A 21,311-nucleotide genomic window follows, 5' to 3' on the forward strand; every position below is an offset into this window, starting at 1 on the left:
GAGACCCAGGTTCTACACATTTCAAAGTGACTATTAAATTAACAAGAACTTATGACGAGCTCCCATCTGCTGTTAAGTGCTTGTGATGCGTGGAGGATTCCAGAGATTCTGTTAGCCTAGCTAACACAGCTGCCTAATTATGTTCAATTGACATGATGGCTGTGCTGGAACAAAAATAATTCCATAAATCTTACCTGTTTTGTATTTTCATTGCCTACATAGGTCTTAAATGTGCAGTTTTGAAAGAAACACATGTTATAGCAAACAGCACTAAACCCTAAACAGCAGAATGAACACCAAGTCACTAAGAGGAGAATACCCAACCGGGAGTGTGGGTTAGTCAGCAAGTAGCCTTACTCTGCGATTTCCTTGAAGCGCATCTTCTTCTTGGCAGAGAAACCCGGGAGTTTCCAGGGATCAGGCTGAAAGAGAGACAATCACAGCGGGGAAGGGAGATCCTACACAGACCTAATTAACACAACGTTACTCTAGTTTCAATGGCTCACGTTGTAACATTGCTTATCCCCAGGGCAAATGTGTTTTACATTTCTTTATTTGTGATTATTTCATTATTCACAGATGGAATGAATTTCGTGTGAGAATGATTGTTTTGTTGGGTCCAGGGCTTCTGTAGGATTTTATTTTGCACATTGGAGAGCAGGCCTGTTGGGGTGCACTGTGAGAGAGATGCCCTGCTGGTTTGGAGTACCTGGTAGGAGAAAGAGGGTGAGAGGAAGTAGTCAAGCATCTCCTGGTGGAAGACAGGGGTGATGCTGCCAGAGATGGGCGGGACGATCCAGACCCAGTCTGCAGGACAGCCCCCTCGCATGCGATACTCATTCTCCATGTGCTTCATGAAGGACTCTGTGGCAGCGTGGTGGTCCACGATCGTCACCTTCGCCAGCTAACGACACACACACAGGGTCTTTACTTAGTGTACCTCTTGATATCAACAGCAGAAAAACAGTAGACAAGCCTTGGAGTAATTTTCTTTTATGCTAATTTTAGTGATAGTATTAATGTCCTACACTTTCTATAAAATATAATTTTGATCTCACATCAAAAAGGGACCCGGAGTGCAGGGGAAATATAATGTCTGCTTCTGTCACTGACAGTATTTCAGTGCCACTTGTGACTGCCTTCTTCTTACAGAGCTCAACAGCTCTTGCAGCTGAATCTCTGGTGCTGAGGAACCTGCAAACCAGGTGATAGTGCTGCACAGAACAGCCTCAGTCCAGCCTCTGCTTCTCTAAAAGTGTGGAAGCGTCTGAATTTTCAGAATTATACTGATCCATCCCATGATGGTGAATGGTGCTTTTACAAACAAAAATCAAGAAACATACTAGAAAAAACTACAAGCCTGGTTAAAATAAACTTGTATATTTAATGGTGTAACTCAATTAGTGTATGTCATACCATATCCACGCTTATGAATAGTAAACCCATTGTGCATTGCTATACACTTCATTCACAACCACATTTTCAACACGTGAGGATCACACATTTTTAGGTAGTCTGGGTAAGGTATAACAGACATCCATTATTATACAGTTAAATAAGAAACTTTTTGTTTTAAGTGTTTCAACCAAGTAGGGCTAGAGGTTTTCAATTTAATATCAGGTTTTTTTTTACACATCACTATTTTTTCCTCAATTTTTGTATATAAAAGCTCCATTCACCATGCCACCAGATGTAATGCTGATCAGTTGCACCTGTGTACCTGCGATGCTCCAGGTGGGTCCTGGGGTACAGGTTTGTGCTCCAAGCAGCAGGTTGGTGTTGGGACTGTGTTACCTGGTAGCTGTGCAGCACAGCGATGTTGATCTCCACCACCGCCTTGTCCTTCCAGAGGGAGGAGGTCTTCTTGGTGTCCAGGCCTATTCGTCTGCCCACGTCCTACAGCAGAGAACAAGGAACCCAAAGGAATGACAACTGCTTGTGCAACACAGACATGAGCAAGACAAAATAATAACCTGCGCGGAGGAGAAATAGTAACTAAAATAAAAATTCATCAGTGTGTCAAATATATATGTCCTCAATTTAAAAAAAAACACAGAAATCTTCAGCATAATTATAAAGGGATCAGTGATCATTTTGATACCATTGCTAATGTTAACAGATAAGGCATCTGATTTAGTCTTGGAGTTGTAAGCTGTACTAACCTTACTGCAGCTATTGGTACTACTGCTGTACTTAATAGCTCTACTATGTATAGCAGCTCATACAGCATATAACCCTTTTGGAAGTCCAGAAACTTGTTCCAAACATGTCCTACAATATTGAATCAAGTAGTCCAGAACCTTATTCCAACCAGGTCTTTAAATGTCAAATTAGAACAGAAAACTTTGAGAATGAGAAGAAGTTGTTTGGGACCATCAAGGCTTGTCCTTTGTTAGATGACCATTTGTCCCCTACTCGGGGTATCTCATTTAATAGGATAGAATCTAGGCTTTCTAAAAGGATCCCAGGTGCTGTTTTGTTAAATTGAACAACTAAGGATCTGGACAGAAATGAACTGAAGGAGCCACCGGGGAGCACCACAGCCATAATTGAAATGAAACATCTCATTCTCAAAGAATTTCCTGCTAAGTACTGGTGAGATTGATACAAAACCAGATAATGCTGTGTCCTGTATGTTGTGTTTGGTGTTTAATCGAGATACACGACTAGAACACGGAAAGGGTCTCCTGTTACACACTGCTGTTAGTCAGCTGTTTTAGTATTATGAAAATGTAAATCTATCGTTTTCAGTAACTGGCTTAAAATTTGCAAGGTTCTCATTTAGTGTATTTAATTTTAAAAAGACAATTATATGTAATACGATATTTTAATGTGGCAGGTGATGTAGTCAAACAGAAAGCATTGCATTGCAAAGAGCAGGGACAACAGAAAAGCAGACCATTCTGTTCTCTTCTTCAGACGTTTGCAACATTGCATTCTTGAACCTTCTGCTAACCATTTTAAAAGTTATATTGTAGTTTTCCCTGCTTCTACAGTGTTTACTGTGCTTTGCCATATTTAACCATTGTTTTACAAGAGGTAGGCTGAATACAAACATTGTTTTTGTATTCAGAACAAAGATGTGTTTTTTTTTAATTCTTTACACATATATTTTGGGATTATTTCAGCTGTAAGCCATGAAAATACCTGATTTGTCACAAAAGTCAAAAATAGCAATGATACCTCCAGGATGTTGTATCTGTGGTTGTCGCAGAAGTTCCTGACTCCGACCTCTGACCCCAGGTACCACCCGTTAAAGGGCACCGCTGTAAACTCCAGCCCCCCAATCTCAAGCATCATACTGGACACTGCAGGGAGCGCATACCACTTCAAACCCAGTTCCGCAAACCATTCAAACCTACCAGAGACCGAGACAGAGGCAGAGAAAGACAAACACAGATACAAGGTACCAATTTCAATTACTAGCAATAAAATATGTGTACTGATCACACTGTTACTGATCACTGGCCTGTATAAATAAGGTTTTTTCTGTGATACCTTTTTAATAAGATCAGCTGATATGTAAGCCTCTTCAGGTGAAAGATGTAAATTGAAGGAAAAGAAAATTCCTCTCATACTCATTTTTTTTTTATTTCATATACATAAAACTAAGGACATTTCTAAATCAATATTCTTTATAGTCCATATATTTCTCACTCTCTCTGAAGTGGTGTGGATTTAGAAGTGTACAACTTGTATTTCTGGCCCCACTATAACAGGCAGCAGTGAGTAAATATATTCAAATCTCTGCATCTTTAAACAACAAAGTTATTTTCTGCAGATGTCTCCGCTATGGTAGTTGTATCAAAGGTGAAATAACGTTCATAGTAAATATTTCATTTTTTGCTTCACTTAGAGACCCTTGTGCTTTATAATTGTATTGTAAAATTGATCAATATACAGTGCTAGGAACAGAAGCCACATCTACACCAGCAGTGGCCTGGTTATTCTTCCTGTGGTCAGTGTGCACAGTGCGCTCAGGACTCACGTGGGGTGTGTGATGGACACCTCCAGGACCAGCTCGGCCGGCAGCTCAAACAGAGCAGGTGGCTCCCCCCTCGCTTGCAAGATCAGGGGCAGGACATCGAAGCGCCCATAACGAGGCTTCCAGCCCATCTGGATACAGAGCTGTGAAGACAAGCACAGGGTTGGCTGGAGCAGACACAGCCGTGTATACTGTAGAACAAGAAATAGGACTGCATATACTGAGCTGTGAGAACAACCACAAGGTGACAGTAGACTGGTGCAGTACATAGTCATGTACCTATGAACTGTATAACAAGCTCCGAGGATAAGCACAGGGTTATTGTAACCTGCCATGTCTTCTGTATCCAAAGTTATAGTATTGCACAAGCACGGGACAGTAAACTGGAGTAGTACACAGTTATATTCCCATTAGTCTGTAATCAATGAAGTGTTGGGTGCAAGGGCAGCAGTGTGGAGTAGTGGTTAGGGCTCTGGACTCTTGACCGGAGGGTCGTGGGTTCAATCCCAGGTGGGGGACACTGCTGCTGTACCCTTGAGCAAGGTACTTTATCTAGATTGCTCCAGTAAAAACCCAACTGTATACATGGTTAATTGTATGTAAAAAATAATGTGATATCTTGTAACAATTGTAAGTCGCCCTGGATAAGGGCATCTGCTAAGAAATAAATAATAATAAAAGAGAGGTTGTCCCGGCTGTGTACAGGCTGACCTCTGTGAGCTCTACATTGGAGGGATCCCCAATGACTGAGCCGTCTGGCTGGCTGTACCCGGCGTAGCGAATAAGCTGAGGGCTCCAAATGCGGAAATCCATGAGACCTTCTGACCTTTGTGGGAAAACTGTGATGGCCGATCTGTGGAGAGGAGGAACAGAAGAACAGAAAAAAAATGTACGAACAAGAGGAGGCTGTTTGGCACTTTAGTGCTTGTCCGGTTTCCTAGTAGCTGATTGATCCCAAAACTTTGTCAAGTCGGCTCTTAAAGGCTCCCAATGATTCAGCATAGCATGAAGGGACTGCATTGCATGAAGAGGAATGGAATCTGGAAACCTCTATACCGTAGCATGCCAGGAGGTTCGGATCAGAAGTGTAGCATGAGTGACTGATCCCTACAGCTAAGATGAGGTTATACAAAATTATAGACTGTTCCAGACAGGAGCCTGGCTCTTGTCTACAGTGGTTAAATGCAGCACACGTCTACAGTGGTTAAATGCAGCACAGCACCCAGCGCCTCCCAGTGGATCAGATACAGGTATCAGAATCAGAGCTTCAGTCGTCTGGTCTGTGAAATCACAGTACAATATGTATGGTTTAAGTGGCATTAAAATATAGTGACCCCCCCCCAATCTATTTATTTTTTAAACAATAGTGCAGTGGTACTGTGTACGTGTGAGGAAGGGACCGTAGTGTTTAGATTATATAGATATTTTCATATGTATGTAAAAATAAACACTACCATGAATTACAGAATGTGTGTCCTACTGAATGCATTCCACTTCTTTGAGTTGAAAACAAAAACAAAAAGTGATTGAAAAGAAAACTTTGAGTTTGTCTGGGATGAGTTCAAGCCTTCTGTAAAGTCTCTCCCTTATTTTAATTAACCATATTTCAAAAAAAGACTATTCTCTCGGATCATAAAAAAATCGATAATTTGAATTTTAACACGCGGGCACATTCTACTGTATTTATTTAAAAGAACAGACACTGTGACAGCTATTTTGATTATTTGAGGTCATTGCTATTCTTTTTTTATTCTTTTACCCTAATTACACCAGCAAAGACTTCAGTGACTTTGCACAGCCAGGAATGGGGACCTGCGCTCTCCTGACTGAGCATATGGGTTTCAATCATGCTTTGAACATGTGATGATCCTGCATTATTTATGCAGTGTGAACAGGGTGGAGGTGCACTGTACAGAAATTTGAAAGTTTTAAATTTTTTGGTGTTTCCTGCATTTTTGTGAAAGGCAAGGGTTAGTAGGGAAAGGATTTTAGAATAGTCAAAGCTTGCCTGGTGATAAACATGCATATTTAAGATAAAATGTGACTCATACATAGAGCCCTGTGTTTTTTGCAAATACCAAATAGCACAAAATAAAATTAGATGCAACATATAAAACGAAAAATCATTATAAAGCAAACATAGAATGACATTTTTAAATTGGGAGGTTTATACAAAAAATACTTTCAATAAATACTAATAATCATAGTTGTCAGGATGTATGCAGCTGATGGTGACATAATTGCAGATTTTGCAACTGTTGGCTGGAACGGGAGTCAAAAGATACCATCGTTAAGCATTAGCTGTTTATTCCTTTTGGGGAAATATGTTTTATTTTGAATGGTGCAAACTTTGCACTGGAGCAAATGCTGTTTTGGTTTTGAATGAATGAATCTGCTTTGCTTAGTGTTTAAATACTGAGAAACCCCAAGCTTATTTTGTATACTGGAGCCCTGCTTCAGTGCAATGGGATTGAAATACAATTCATGTCGTTTTTTTTTAATGGGTAAATTGCTGTATGTGCAATTATTATGACAGCCCCACAATAGTAGGGCAGTGTAAATATATATTTTTTTATTTGATCTTATTGTATTTTTATAGAGGGCATGGACAGTATTTACTGTTTGTTGTAGCAGAGTCTAATGGATCCTTCAAGAATAGACTGGATGCTGTCATGAACAATACTGTATAACCTTCTCTGTGACCATAATAAGACCTTTAGCTAGCCATCTGGAGGAAGGGTGGTCCATTTAGCCATGGATTTCCAGAGGTTTCATTTCCCATAGGCTTTCTGTTTTTCCTCTCCTCAGTGCTAACAGACCACACTTACATCAAAGCGAGCAAGCATAGGTGGGCCAAATGGCCTTTTCTCCTTCTAGAATTTCTTGTGTTCTTATAAAATGAAGTTCAAATTAACTCAAGATGTGTTACTAATTGATTTTTTAATAAGTGGGGGCCAAATTAACATAAACGGCCCTTAATAGTGCCACTCATAGCTTGTGGTTTGTCCAGACCATGGCTTGGCTGAATATGCAGACACTTTACACTACACAGAGAAACAATGTACTCTCCTCACCGCAGGTTGCCCTTGTTGGTGGCGTACTTCATGTGGGTGCAGATGTGAGTGAACATCTCCTCCGCCGAGCTGCAGTCCCGGGCGTCAAACACCTGTGGAGCCACAAACAAAAAACTTGTTACACAACAGGCCTGACTAGCTGATACCATAGTTCAAACAGTACCAATGATGAAACACTTGCCAGTAGCAAACTTGCAAAAACTCAAACACTTGTCATTTAATTTATTAAGTTTCTTTTAGTATTTCTAAGCCTAGAGTTGTATGTGACTAAAGCATCCTGGAGATTTCACAGTAAATTGTATGCTGTACTTTGATTTCCGAGTGTCTGTAAGCTTGTTGTTGGCCTCTGAAAACACAAACCTGACAACATTCAATTCTGGCTAGGTAAACGGCTAGCTGTCCCGTGGTTAGACAGGGCTTCCTTATAAAAGTTAAGTTAGCACTCCTTGCTGGAGTTAGGCTTTTGTTTTGTTTGTTTGTTTTGTTATAGTGAATTTAAATAAATAAATAAAGAACACCAAGAGTGTTGTTGAACTGCAACTCAAGTCTCCTATCTGTGGTTTACTACAAGACCTACTATACCTCAGGGTCATGTCATCACAATATATATATATATATATATATATATATATATATATATATATATATATATATATATATATATATATATATATATATATATATATATTGTGAGGAAGTAGGTGGAGTGAGACAGCAGGGAGGGGGTTAATCCTCCCTGCATAAAAGAAACATGTGAGAATGCACATTTGTTTGATTGTTTAATTGTTTTATTAGTAATGATTATCCGCACCTGAGCGTTATTGGGCAGTATAAAAGTAAAGCAGTTAGTCTGCTCGGGGCTGCTGAGGAGAGGGAGGCAGAGAAGGTGCTCTGCTTCCGTGCAGTCAGAGTGCAAGTGCTGGGTTAAACCGGTGTGGTTTTGGGTTTTTGTTAGCAGGTAAACGGCTTAGCCGTCCTGCAAGTTAGTGAGGGAAAAAACCTTGTGTAGTAAGTGCTCCAAGAGGAGCTAGGTGTTTATTTTGTGTGTGTTTGTTTTATTTTTGTGTTCATTAAAATATAGCGCGTCAGCGCTTCAAAACGCCATTTCTGAGTCCTGGGTCGTATTCTTAAAGGGGCAACGAACCCGAGTGGGTCAATCGTTTTACAATATATATATATATATATATATATATATATATATATATATATCAGTCATTTAACTGTCTGAATGTACAGGGCTTTTGAAAAGTCAGAGGTATACTGTGCCATCACTGTACATTAGTTTCTCACCTGCAACAAGACAAAAGAACAATATAATGACTATAGGCTGGGATTTTTGAAAACCCTTGTACTGCTACTTATTAAAGATCAAGTACATTCAGATGTGCTTTCCATTTCTTTTTTACATTCCCTTACTTGTTTATGGTATTTGCAATCATCCTGAGTGGTTCTATGTTTTCCTGCTCCAATAATGAATTATTATTTTCACAAAACCTGCTCTTACCTTGGTTTGAGCTTGTCTGGAGAATCCTGCTGGAAGCCTTCGTGAATCCATTCAAATCATATGACAATGTGAACTTTCAAATTTTGAAAGGCTGTTACAATGCTAATTTGCTTTCTTCCCTTGGCTTTTGCCCCGGTTACCTGTAGCTTTGACCACTGTATGCGTCCAACACAGCGGGAGGCGTTCCGCCAGGCCAGCTTGGCACCGAAGATCAGCTCCGTCTCCTCCAGCTGGTAGGAGCCCGTGGCTCTGACATCACTCTGCACCATGTTCAGACGCTGCAGGTGTGCCAGGGACTGGAACCTGCGTCAGAGACACACAGAATCAACACACAGCCCTGCTGGGGTAAGAGTACAGACTGGTCTGGACTGTTAACTACAGGACTGTGCTTATAATTTCACTGCAAGTGTATGGTCCAAAGCTAATATATATTTTCTCTGAAAATGGTCCAAATTAATGTATCAGTTTTGTGTATAAACTCCTCTGACATTAGTGCAGTCTCTACATCAACTGGGCATGCTTCTAATAAGGTGGCAGATGATTTGGGGGATCCTGTCCCATTCTTCAGTCAGTGCAACACCAAGCTCTCTGATGTCACATAGAGGGTTACAATGCTGACAAACATGACATCCTGAAAGGTCCCAAAAGTGTTCTATGGGATTATAGATCTGGGCTTTGCTGGCCAGTCCATAACCTACAGTATATAGCCTGCTCAAGATAATTCATGACAATCCTGGAAGTATTAATTAAATCTGGAAAAATAAATCTGGTTTTTCAAAATAAATATTTATTTTGCAAGCTAAATCTGAAACTAACATGCAAAGTTCAAGGTCACCTCTAAATCAGGGACCCCAGAGGACTGTTCTCATCAATATGTATCACACAACCTATTATGTAGAGCAGCAGCAGCCTTTCACATGCTTTCACCACACACATGGCGTTGACAGAAGTCTTTCTTTGGCACCAAATCATAAAGTTAGGGCCGATGACATCTTTGATTTGTATTAAAAGATAAGAGAACATTTGCCCCGAAGTGCGAAATAACCCAGTTTTATTGAAGGACACACCAACGAAAATAAAGCTCCCCATCTCCTCTATGCATGGAATGCTTGCATCAAACGTTTAAAGGGGCATGTTAGCTTCAGATTTAACTTGCAAAATAAATATTTATTTTGAAAAAACAGAATAATTTTTCCAGATTTAATCGTCATATTGATTTTAAATGTTGAATTTGTGAAGAGTTTTAAATATTTATAAATTATATCTGAAAGTACACATTTCAAAACTTTTAAGTATGTTTTTGTTAACATTAAACTATAAACTGCACAGCTATCACAATACCTTTCATGAGGTTCCCCTCACACCGGTCGCTCTACAGGCCTTAGCATTAACACAGACACCCATCAAGCTGTTCTGACCTGCTATATACACCTGCCTGCTTGAACACAGGCAGGTGTCCCTCATTAACTTTTAGAGCTAGGTGTTTCCCATTCTGACTAATACCAACCCCATGGCATATTGGGGGATGTAGTCCTATTATCCTCCAGGACTATACCTTTCCTCTCACCTACTCATATCCACATACCTACTCATATCCATAGCCACATATCCTCTCCCTCCCCATTCCACGGCCACTCCCCCCTCCCTTTAAAACCCAACCAGTTCCCTACAAGTCCCAAATTCTCCATTCTTTGAGTCTCTTGTGGGCGTGATGGAGGGCGGGACAGTCCACCTTCTGGCAACTCCAGTGTGTCAGGGGCGACTGAAGCGCAGGCTGGTGACCTTGTTGGCTGTAGCTGCCGGCTGAGGTGTGAGATCAGGGGGTACACTATCAACGTCTGGCACAGGAAGAGTGAAGTAGAAGACCAGTCAAATGACCTGTGCCTGGTAATGCAGTGACCTGGGAACTAATTCCACATAATTACCTCTATTTGAGGAATTGGTGCCTTCATCGTGCCCTCTGAAAGTCAGTTCTTGTTGCCAAGGTAAACAACAGAATCAATCAAGCGTTTAAGAACCCCACAATTTGTTCTTGCTTGCTCATTGTGATGTATTGTATCCCTACGCTTCTGCTCATTCAGTTGAACATCAATCCGGGTTTGTCCAAAAGTTTTGAGTGTTACAGTGGCTCACAAGCACTTTGGGAAAGCTCCTATTTTGCTGACTTCGATAGACATCCAACAATACCCCTTTCACACAGACGAGTTATTATGGCTCAGAACCAGCACTGATGCAGCATTTTGATCTGTGTGAATTGCCTGTACCGTCACAGAGCCGTCATATTTTATGCCGTCTCTCGAGGTGGTTCAGAGACGACATTGAACCGCCTCAACGCCTGTGTGAAAGGCTATGCAGGCACTGGAACGCTATAGTGGGCATGGATTGAAAGTCAACATCCCACGTGACTGTATTCCGGACGTGTTGGCTATTTTTTGTTACACGATGTCTCCGTTGTCTGATGACATTTCTTTTTTTTAATCTGTAAAAAAAATTCTAAATATTACTTTGAAGTTCTCAATATAATTCTCAATATATTATTAGCAATACCGTGCGAAATTCAGCTATTTTTGCACTGCGCACCCTGGTACATTTATGTCCCACCTCTGCTCACTAATGATTGGACACCTGCATAACAAGGGGCAGATCTTTGACTCTCCCATTGGTTAAAGACCGTCAACTGTTTATGTCCCACCTCCGCCAACTTATGATTGGACTGCCACAGAGAAAATGCAGATCTTCTATTGGTTGATTTCATTTTGTATAAAAAAATAAATGCTTATGTGTTTATAATGTGGATCTGCATCGGCCACGCAAAACTCACCTGTCTGCAGATTAAAAGGCGACAATTTGTTTTTCAATGAAAGCAGTTTAGAGATTATACACACAGCACAACCTAATTGTTTGATTTAAAAGATTAACCGGCTGTGACAGGATTGAAAGGAGTCCCTGACGTAATTCACCCTCCCGACCACCGGCAGCGCTGTGTAGGGTTGGCCGTGATTGGGTCAGGAGGCTGAACTCTGACCAGACAGGAAGTTCCGGGTCGGACGGCCATCTTGGCCCAAGGTGGAACCATGCAACCGCTGAGTCCCATCATTGCAATCAGCTGTGCTGTGCTCGTCGATTGGCTGATGTGGGGCAGCGCGCTGATTGCAGGGGCGGGACTCAGCAGTATTTAGGCAGCGTGATTTTGCCATTCGGTCTCCCTGTCCTGAACTGAAAACACGGAAAAGAAGCGCTGTGCTTTGTTGTCTTGCTTTTATAAACCTGCTGTAATTCACAGAAACTTGAAACTTTGGAAAACTTTGGTGGATTACCGCGGTGGGGAAAAAACCCAGGACTAGTCATTATTCCTTGGAAGGGAGCCAAGAGGCGGTGAGAGGAAACCCACTGCAGCAGCACTGAGAACCCCAGTGCTTCCTTTGTTGTTGTTTTTGTAACCGCAATGTTTTTGTTTACTCTTTTTATTTGAAACCTGAGTTTACCATTGTTGGTATTCCAGGTGTTTTTCTGCAATACTGGACTGTTTATTTTCATTGTGTGTTAAAATAAAATCCTGCCCAGATACCATTGTCGGTACAGGGCTCTAGGACTAAACGTCATTTCCGACTCCTGTGTGCTGTCATTTATTGTCCTTCCCTAAGCTCCGCCCACTACCCTCCCACACCGGCTTTCAATTGAAATATGTTGGTTCAGTGAGACCTTAAAGGAAAATGATTCAGAACTGTTGTATTCGTCCCATCCCTCATATGTATATATATATATATATATATATATATATATATATATATATATATATATGCATATATCACACTGTCCCTCTCCCTCTCTTCTTACTGTTTGATGGAGGTGTAGTACTGGTTGATGAAGTCTGTTGCCATGCTCAGAAGCCTCTCTCTGTTGACTGGCTCCTCTGGAGGTTTGCGGATCAACTGATTAGGGAACATGACTGAGCCCAGACACCGCCGCTCTCTGCAGGGCACCTCCTGCAAGCACAGGGCAGGTTACTGGCTCCCAGAGAAAACATTTCTACTCATATCTAACGCTCAGCTCAGTGGCTCATTGGGGGATGGAGATGTTCATTCCTTTTTAGAGGAGATCAGAGGTGCACTGGAAGACTAGGGATCAATGTTTGTGATACTGTAAGAGGAACTTTTGCTTCTATCCATTCTAGCAAAAAAAAATCAAGTAATAATCTTACAATGGCCATTCTTTTTCCTTACAGTCCAAGATTAACTCTATGGCACACTGTAGACTTATTGAACTTACACCCTGTACTGTACTGACTGTAGACTTATTGAACTGACACTCTGTTCTATACTGACTGTAATGTTTTTTTTAACTAACCGTCGTGGACTGCATGTGCAGGGTGTCATAGAATAGCTGGCCGGTCTCCCAATTCTTGATCCGCACATACCTCTGGATCTCCGTGGGGCAGGAAGAGCTGTGAAGAGAGATGCTCAAATAGAGCGATGTATTGACTGCCCATTACCACAGTATACAGCACCTACTAAGTGCCTTCGATAGTGAGAACTAATCATCAAAATCATCACCAATAATGTTGAAAATTAGAGTTGATAAAATAAATAAAAGTACTTCACTGAACGCACTTTATCAGTGGTTTATTAACACTCCTGACGTCTTTCTACTGCTGACGGTTTGATGATGGCTTTTCTAGACTGGAGTTTATTTAATAGTGAAAAAAAATGTTTTCAATTGTTCTAACTTCATTTCTTGTCCCCCACATAATTGTCAAAGACAAATAAAAAAAATAGCATTACCTCCAAACTAATCCATATACTGTATTTTACATTTTTGATATTTATGTTGCAATATGAGCAAGCCTTCATATGGAACCAAAATACTGTCTTTGTCACAGTGAATGAGATGTTCATTCGAGAATGTGACGTTCATGCAGCATGCAGACCAACACTTCTGTGATAAGTGAGCATGCAGGGAGCAGGTGTTTTGGAAAATGCATTAAAGCTCAATTCTTCTGGCAGAGGGTACCTCACAGAATACCACGTAAAATTAACAAAGTAAAATCACTGGTTTTTAATTTCACTTAATGGACAAATACTAAACTATATTTAATAATAGTTAGTTTACTTTTATAATTCTATGTATTTTGGTGTACACTGGGGATCTACAGTTTTTGATCAGTAAAGCTGGGGTACTTTATATCATCTACATTTTTATTTTTGACCTGTTTAATTTCCTTTTTGTGTGTTCTGTGTCATGAATACACATCGTTGCTGCTGCTTTGATAACTCTTCCATGCTGCTAACTATTCCAATAGAAATTGCTTTTAGCGTTGTGCTACACACTGGAGAGAACAGCCATGCACTGAAGCCAATGCACCACTGATGTGCATCCCCACCTCACTTCAGAACAGGTGAGAAAAGAATCATTATTAGCATTTTTATATATCTGTCTTTATCTGGCTTGTCAAGAGAATTCTAACTCCCTCATTCCATTCCAACCATGTCAGAACTCGAAATAAAGTTTTGCGCTGGATAAAACACCCGCTACAATAGAACCGCTTGGGCTCCTGGATAACAATGTTATGGTTTTACATCTCTATATTGTTAAGCCCTGATTTTAGATATGTTATTACTTTTTAGTCCAGAATAAATCCATGTAACCTAAAATGTAAAGTAATGTATGTATTTAATTTCTTGATGGATATAACTCTGCTAAGAAATAAATAATAATATAACTTGCATTACAATATCCATTGTCAGTGACAGGTTGATGAAATGTTATTTCTTGGGCAGATTCACTAGCTTGTGAATGAAGTTACAGATTATTAATACAAACATTAAAACTATGCAAAAGAAACTATGTGCTAGATTCTCAAAGCTATTTACAACAAATTATTAGCACATTTTCTTGAAAGGAAAAAAAAGCACAATTTACTCTTCTTAAACAAATAAGGAACATCTTTAGATTACTCACAAAATATGTCTGAGTTGTTAAGTCCAGGTTAGGTAACTTTATTGAGTGTGCTAATGTGCTAATGATGATTTGGAGTAAAGAGCTTTGAGAATCTATCACTATGACCAGGAGAATAACATTAATACATTTTGTTGAAGTTTCCCGAATTTGGTTATCCTATCAATTAAAGACTTGTGTTCTATGACAGTGGTGCTCTCATAATTCCAACATTATTCTCCTGAGTGTAATGAACATGAACTTGACATTATCATTTAACTCTTTATTTAATATAGTTACTCATAGAAATTATAGAAACAAATCTCTAAAGCTATGTGCATGTGTTGTGCAATGTGTTTGCATGCACAATAACTTGAGTGATTATCAGATTGCTTTGGTCCGAGAGATTAATTTTAGCCCCTATACCTCATACCGACAGTTACTCAAGTTTCAAAATCCATATTTTAAAATAAATGATTTGCCTACAGTGCATTCCTAAAATTAAAAACATAACACATCTAGAATTTTTTTTTTTTGAGAAAAGAAATACAAGAAATAAGTTAATACAATTTACACTTGTTTTAATTAAACTAAAATATGTCTCAACATAAAAATGATTGTGAAAGTTCACCATGCCCATTCTTTAATGTGCTTGCTATTGCTTTGACCGTCACAGCTTTATACTTTACTTCACTTTGCTACGCTTTTAGCAAGTTAAACCCATGCAAAAAAAGGAAGACTGAGTTATTCCATATAGGAATTTGAAAGACCCTTTTCTTAACCCTGTAGGTAACAGCCTCCTGAAATATGTTTTGTTGTAAGTATACAGAGCAATGCACCTTTAAAAAGCAATGGCTTCCTGAGTGGCAATCCCTCCTCTGCTTGCTGTCCAGATTAAAGAGAGAAGCCTTGAGGTTCCCCAGCTCAGTCAGTCTTACCCATGATTAGCAGTAGAGTTGGGGGCTCCAACGGACCCCGGGGTGGCATTCCTGTTCAGATCCAGGGAGGCCCTCTGATCTGTGGAGGTCATGTCTCTGGAGTTCATCTCTGAGCCAATTTTAGCCTCTTTGTCTGCTCTGTCACAATTTTAAAGACTTTTAACACCGCCCTGGTTCCTCCCTCAGTGCCTGCCTCCCTCCCTCCCTCTTCCCCCTGGCTCTCCATCACTCTGTATGTACACAGTCCTGACAGTGTTTAGTGAGTATGAACCTGCTTCCTCCTGATCAGGTTGGTGCTTCTGACTTACTTAGGAAGTGAAGCAATAGCATGCTTTCTACTGGAAAGGCAAGCAAACAAGGAACTTTCTTTAACAGGTTTGGTTTAACACATAGCAAATGGACGTGTTTGACGAATGTCAAGTGTAAGCGCTGTTTGAGCTCCAGGAAGCTCAAACTAAAAGTGGGATTTCCTCATCTTCCTTCAGATTCCCTTCACAGATTCAAGCCAGTTCAGAATACTGCAGCGAATGAAAATTATTATTGTTGTAAAGCTCTTGTACTAAAAGATGCTCTATAAGTTTTTCTCTGCTTACAGTATAAAGCTTTACAAAAAAAGCTAGGTAACAACCATGTTACACATATAAAAATTATGGTAATACTATTAAGTATCTCTAATTACACTGTAGTTGCATTGTAATTACATATGTGGTTACATGGAAATTACATTGTAAAATGCACAACCACATGTATACAGTATAATTAGAAATATGCTAGCAACACTTTTCATTTTGTAATTAAGCATGTTGTTGCATTATAACTGCACAGCCCTAAGTGCAATGGCTGTATAACTACTGTGTAATTACAGTGTAGTTATAGACACTTAATGTAAAGAGTCACCAAAACTGTTACTGGCCCAACTTAAATACGCCACTGTCTGTAGGGGTGTTATCTCTCGAATGAGCTATACTGTCTATGGAAGCTTATGACATTAATAAACATAATCACACAATATTCCCAAAAATTAAATTTGCAGTCTTGTCAAGGTTGATAAAGGGGTACTTTGTTACTGTGTATGTAGTTTGATACAACTGCTAAAATTCACTATAAATAAAATACAGTAAACTAACTTACCATTTGGTTTAGTTGCTGTCAGAGGACAGTCGCTGAAAGTCTTTATCTGTGTGAAATTGATCACTTTCCTCTGCATCGTCCTCATCAGTGTCTGAAACCAGAATCTGAGTCACTGCTATCACTTCCACCAAGACTAATGATGATCTTTTCAATTTGATCTTCCACAACCTTTTCCCTGTAAGCATTTTCAGTGTCAATTGCGGTGCTGTAGCCATGCCTCTATATCAGCTTTCCTTGTTGATGTTTTGGGCTTTTTATCCACTTTCATGTTGTGATAGGGGGCATTATCAAGTACCACAACAGAGGATGGAGGGGTATTTGATAGCAGTTTCTCTTTTGCCCTCCATGGTGGTCACCTGTTTGCTCCTGCAAGTACCCCCTGATACAATATCTGTAAGCTCCATTAATATTTGTATATTGGACCTACTTTTCTTCCATCTAAAACCTAAACTTCGAATACTTTTGCGAAGAGTTTCATCTTTACCTGCAAATACAATCTTTTCTTCCAGCACAATTCGTATCTTCCTGGTGGTTGGCACTTCCCTGGTTTTCTCAGCAAACACACACAGTTTGACACACTTGTCCAAATCATCCAATTCCATTTTCCCTGTTTTCCTCTGTCTTACTTTACCCTGAGTAGTAAACAATGTCCCCGTTTCTTCAGCACTAATTTGTCTGACAGTTCTCGCATGAACACCTGGCCCTAGCACTCGCTCTTTTAATAAAATATCCAACCGGCATTATTATTCCTTTTCACAATTCATCCTCACAGTACTTAACCACGTTGGTTACAATTTCTTGTTTTACCTGATAAAACTGTTTTATGAAAAGCCATTTCCTTCTATATCTAAAAAAAAACTCTACTAACTGTCTAATTCTTTACCTCAAACCACCACAGGAACACTTAGAAACAAACTTGCCTCTGCCCCTTTTTAAAGAAATGAACTTCCTACTTCAAGCTGATTCTGAGCTATTGCACAATGGACAATTTAACTTGGGATGGTAGTATTTTTAGGGGTCCCTGTCTAGCTCCCCTGATAAAGGCACAAGAACTTGGTGTATAGTTATACAGTCAGTGGAGAGCAGGTTCACATACTGGCTGTTAGCAGTTGCTGTTCTTTAATGGGAATTCCATAGTGAGTGTGGTATTGGCTTTCATGCTCCGTGAGCTCAAACAGACATCTACCTTTGTCATCCAGGAGTTGCAAAGACTTGGGGGTGGGATCAAAGAAGGCCCATTGATCTTCATTTCTCCTGATAGTCAGCACTCACATATCCAATAAAAATTTAACTTCAGTGACAGTTAAACACGTGTGTGTGATGGGGTGCCAGCTCGCTCCTATAATTTGTGTTTATTATTGTTATTTTTACTGTTGTTTTTCTTAGGATTCTTGTTTGTTTTGGATTGGCAGGGAGGGGGTTAAATTCCTCCCTGTAAAATACATGTGAGAATGTGGCTGGAGCCTTAAGTGTTTAATTGTTAATTATTAGTTAATTGGGCTCCAGCCACAGACTATAAAAGGCAGGTGAAACCCTTTGTGTGGAGGGTTTTTGAGTGAGTTTGTTTGTTGGTGTGCTGTGTGGTTAAGTTTTTTTGAGAAAGAAACTGTAGTGAAGGCTAATGCCCAGCCTACATTTCTGTATTTTGTTTAAACCTTTTGTTTGGGCCCTTGTGCCTATTTATTTGATTATTTTTTGTTTAATAAAGATCATTATTTTGCCCCTTCCACTGTCTCTGAGCCTCAAACCTCTGTCATCCTGCCACAGTGTGACATATATCTGATTATTTCATTTTGGCCAGTTCCAACCCTTGTCCATTTTTCAGGGAACACAAAAAGATACAATATCAAAAATACATAGATTCATTAAGGTGAAACTGGAGGAAATGCTCTGCAACTGCACAATAAAAACAGACTGATTCAGCATGTGAGAGGAAAAAAGTGGGCTGACGGATATTCAGATAAATTGTAACATTGAAGAGAGACTGACGTGTATCTGGGTAACGGATATCCGAGTGCTGACTGTATTCTAGATTGGGTCACTGAGGGTGAATTCTGTGTTGCTGTTTGTAATTACCCTTTAGAAATATGTGTCAGACAGTTGGTACAGGGTTTGGTTGTAACATTCTGGTAACAACAATAAAACATTGCAACAATGATCCCAGTTTTGAATTCTTCCTCTTCACACATTCTTTTGGTCCCACTTCTCTCGAGGATGGCTACCTTTGTATAATAGACCTATTCAGAACTGGTCTGATATTTCCTGATTCAATCCTCTTATAAACAATGTAGTGCTGTTCACAAGGAACAATTGAAAAAGAATAACATTTTACAGACTAGCGTATCTAAACCAAAGGGTGCTGCAATCTTCTTTCTTCAGGCAGCATACTGAGGAATGTCCTGCTCCACAATCTCTATCAGTACAATTTAGGAAAAGACAGACTGCAGTGTGTAGAATGTTGTCTAACAGTCTAAGCCTATTGCAGTCAGAGGAGGTGGTTAACCCTGTATACTTTCTTTTTAGACTTCCTGTAACAAAGCAATCATGTTGCAGTGACTTTTCAACTTCCTCAACACTGACAGTGAGGCAAGCAGAGTTGAAAGGTCATGGCATTTGCAATGTTGCTGCGTCCCCATCTAAGCAATGAATGATAAATAAAACAGCCCGCAGCCTCACGCAAATCACTGCCATGTTACATTGTACATTTTTAAGTGTGTACAAAATCAAATCCAGCCTATTGGACCAGTCTGTTACAATGTTCTAGTAATTATTCATTCCATTCAACAACTAGCCTTAACTTTTACATTACAGAAGGTTATAAAAAAAAAAGCACAACACATTTAAAAAGTAGTAGCAACACATTTTCAGGGTCCTTATTGCAGACTACAATTATGGAGTTCACAGCAAATAGTTTTTTTGATTGACAGTAGTCAGAATTGATAAGGATTGGTCCTAAATATGTTTTTGAATCAATACTTAACAACGTTTCTTGTTTTATTAAAACAAAATAGGGAACAATAAAAAAACCAAAACTGACCTATCTAAAAATCAAACTATACACACGGACACACAATATCTGTGCAGAGGAGGAAACAGCAGAGAGAGAAAATAATCAGTATCAGAATATCTTACTTTAGTTTCAGTAACATACATTCCGGTCAGCTACCGACAAGGCAAGAAACATAGTTTGCTCACTTAGTTCGTTCCTTGTGTAAGTGCTCCAATGATCCAAACTGCCCTCAAGTCACTGGAGAATTATAGAATGAAATGTCCAAAGAATCCGCCAGCTTTCTAACTTTATCCACCAATTGGACTAGATCTAACCAATGTGAATGATAGCAATATCTGGCATACTTGCAGGCCATTCTTAAAAAAATGAAATGGCATATATTAGTTTTAAAAACGCTGTCTTGTACACTCATTTTACATAGAAAATCATAGGCAACACTGGCCAGGTTTCCATGCAGTTTAGAAACTTCTCTCTCCACTGTCATCACTAATGTGACATAGCACGCACATACTACCATGCACATCATGCAAGGAAGTGCGCATCTAAAACATTGTACGGCTTTAAGGGGTGGGGGGGGGGGGGGAGGACGTAACCTCACACAACTTTCTACTATAAGGTTGTGCCAAGCAATCTTTTATTATCCGAGATCTGTTGGAAATAGCCTTGGCTATTTCACCAAATAGGAAAAAATAAGCATACAGTATGAGGGGTTTAGATACCTCTTCATTCTGTTTTTTTTTTTTTTATGTGACATCATCTAGCACTGAGGATGGTCATGCGACCGAAACATTTGCACTGAGCACTTTTTGCACTATATCAACTTTTTTGCCTGTTCTATATGGGCAGCAGTGTGGAGTAGTGGTTAGGGCTCTTGACTTTTGACCGGAGGGTTGTGGGTTCAATCCCAGGTGGGGGACACTGCTGCTGTACCCTTGAGCAAGGTACTTTACCCTACCGGGCTGCAGACCACTGGTTGAGAACCCCTGCTCAAGTGGATTGCCTTTGAAAATAACCCCCGTTCTCTCTATATATATTTACAAAGATCCCCACTGAAGCCCGGGCAGGCAGTGCCAGCACAGGGGAATGTAAGGCATACAACAAACGCTCTCATCTTGAGGAGGTCACAGCATGGACAGAGATTCACCCTGCATGATCTTTAAACAATAACACCTACGTCTCTGGAGTTCAGATGCAATTCTACAGGCAGAACACGGCTCAGGATACTAGTGTTGCTTTCTGTCTTTCCATCTTTCACTCTCCCCCTCTTACCAACTCAGTAGGAAGTGAGAAGTGAGAAGAGGATTGTGTAATGCAAGAAGAGTGGAGATCATGATCCAGTATAGATACACTTTTGCATGGTTAAATAGTTAAGTACAATGGCGTTTAAAGGAAACTGAAACAGACTCACATCTTAACAGCCTGTAGTTACTCCAGGAATGAGTATGAGGCTGAATAACTCACATGGGTTGTCTATGATTGAATGCTTGAGGTAACACACCATGTTCCATAGCCGGATCTAAATTTCAATTACCGGTACTCAATGGTATCAGTTACTTGAAGGTATAATTGCTTCCTAGTGTTTTTCCACTGTTGTTTCAAAGTACGTAACCTTTTGAGATGTCAGTTTGATTGTCATCCACAGAATGTGGAACTGATAACAGTGCAGATTCCAATCACAGCACTCAGTGAACCAAGCACTGTCAGCACTGTCATCATCCCATAAGAAAGCACTGTG

The 21,311-nt window shown here is 39.9% G+C and overlaps 1 protein-coding gene across 1 annotated transcript in view; it reads right to left on the reverse strand.

The window, feature by feature from the left end:
- LOC117400058 (nitric oxide synthase 3-like) overlaps window positions 1-15,528 on the reverse strand; it is a 30,600-nt gene extending 15,072 nt beyond the window's left edge. The window contains exons 1-11 of the mRNA XM_034920655.2: window positions 15,436-15,528; window positions 12,911-13,007; window positions 12,401-12,549; window positions 8,704-8,866; window positions 7,060-7,151; window positions 4,697-4,838; window positions 3,989-4,128; window positions 3,184-3,358; window positions 1,795-1,896; window positions 710-904; window positions 358-422 (exon numbers count right to left, since the gene is read on the reverse strand). Coding sequence (XP_034776546.2) covers window positions 358-422; window positions 710-904; window positions 1,795-1,896; window positions 3,184-3,358; window positions 3,989-4,128; window positions 4,697-4,838; window positions 7,060-7,151; window positions 8,704-8,866; window positions 12,401-12,549; window positions 12,911-13,007; window positions 15,436-15,527 — 1,412 coding nt within the window. The 5' untranslated portion in view covers window position 15,528. The remainder of the gene's footprint in view (window positions 1-357; window positions 423-709; window positions 905-1,794; window positions 1,897-3,183; window positions 3,359-3,988; window positions 4,129-4,696; window positions 4,839-7,059; window positions 7,152-8,703; window positions 8,867-12,400; window positions 12,550-12,910; window positions 13,008-15,435) is intronic.
- Window positions 15,529-21,311: the final 5,783 nt, after the last annotated feature.

This window comes from Acipenser ruthenus, chromosome 4, assembly GCF_902713425.1.
Source record: "Acipenser ruthenus chromosome 4, fAciRut3.2 maternal haplotype, whole genome shotgun sequence".
Lineage (NCBI taxonomy): Eukaryota > Metazoa > Chordata > Actinopteri > Acipenseriformes > Acipenseridae > Acipenser > Acipenser ruthenus.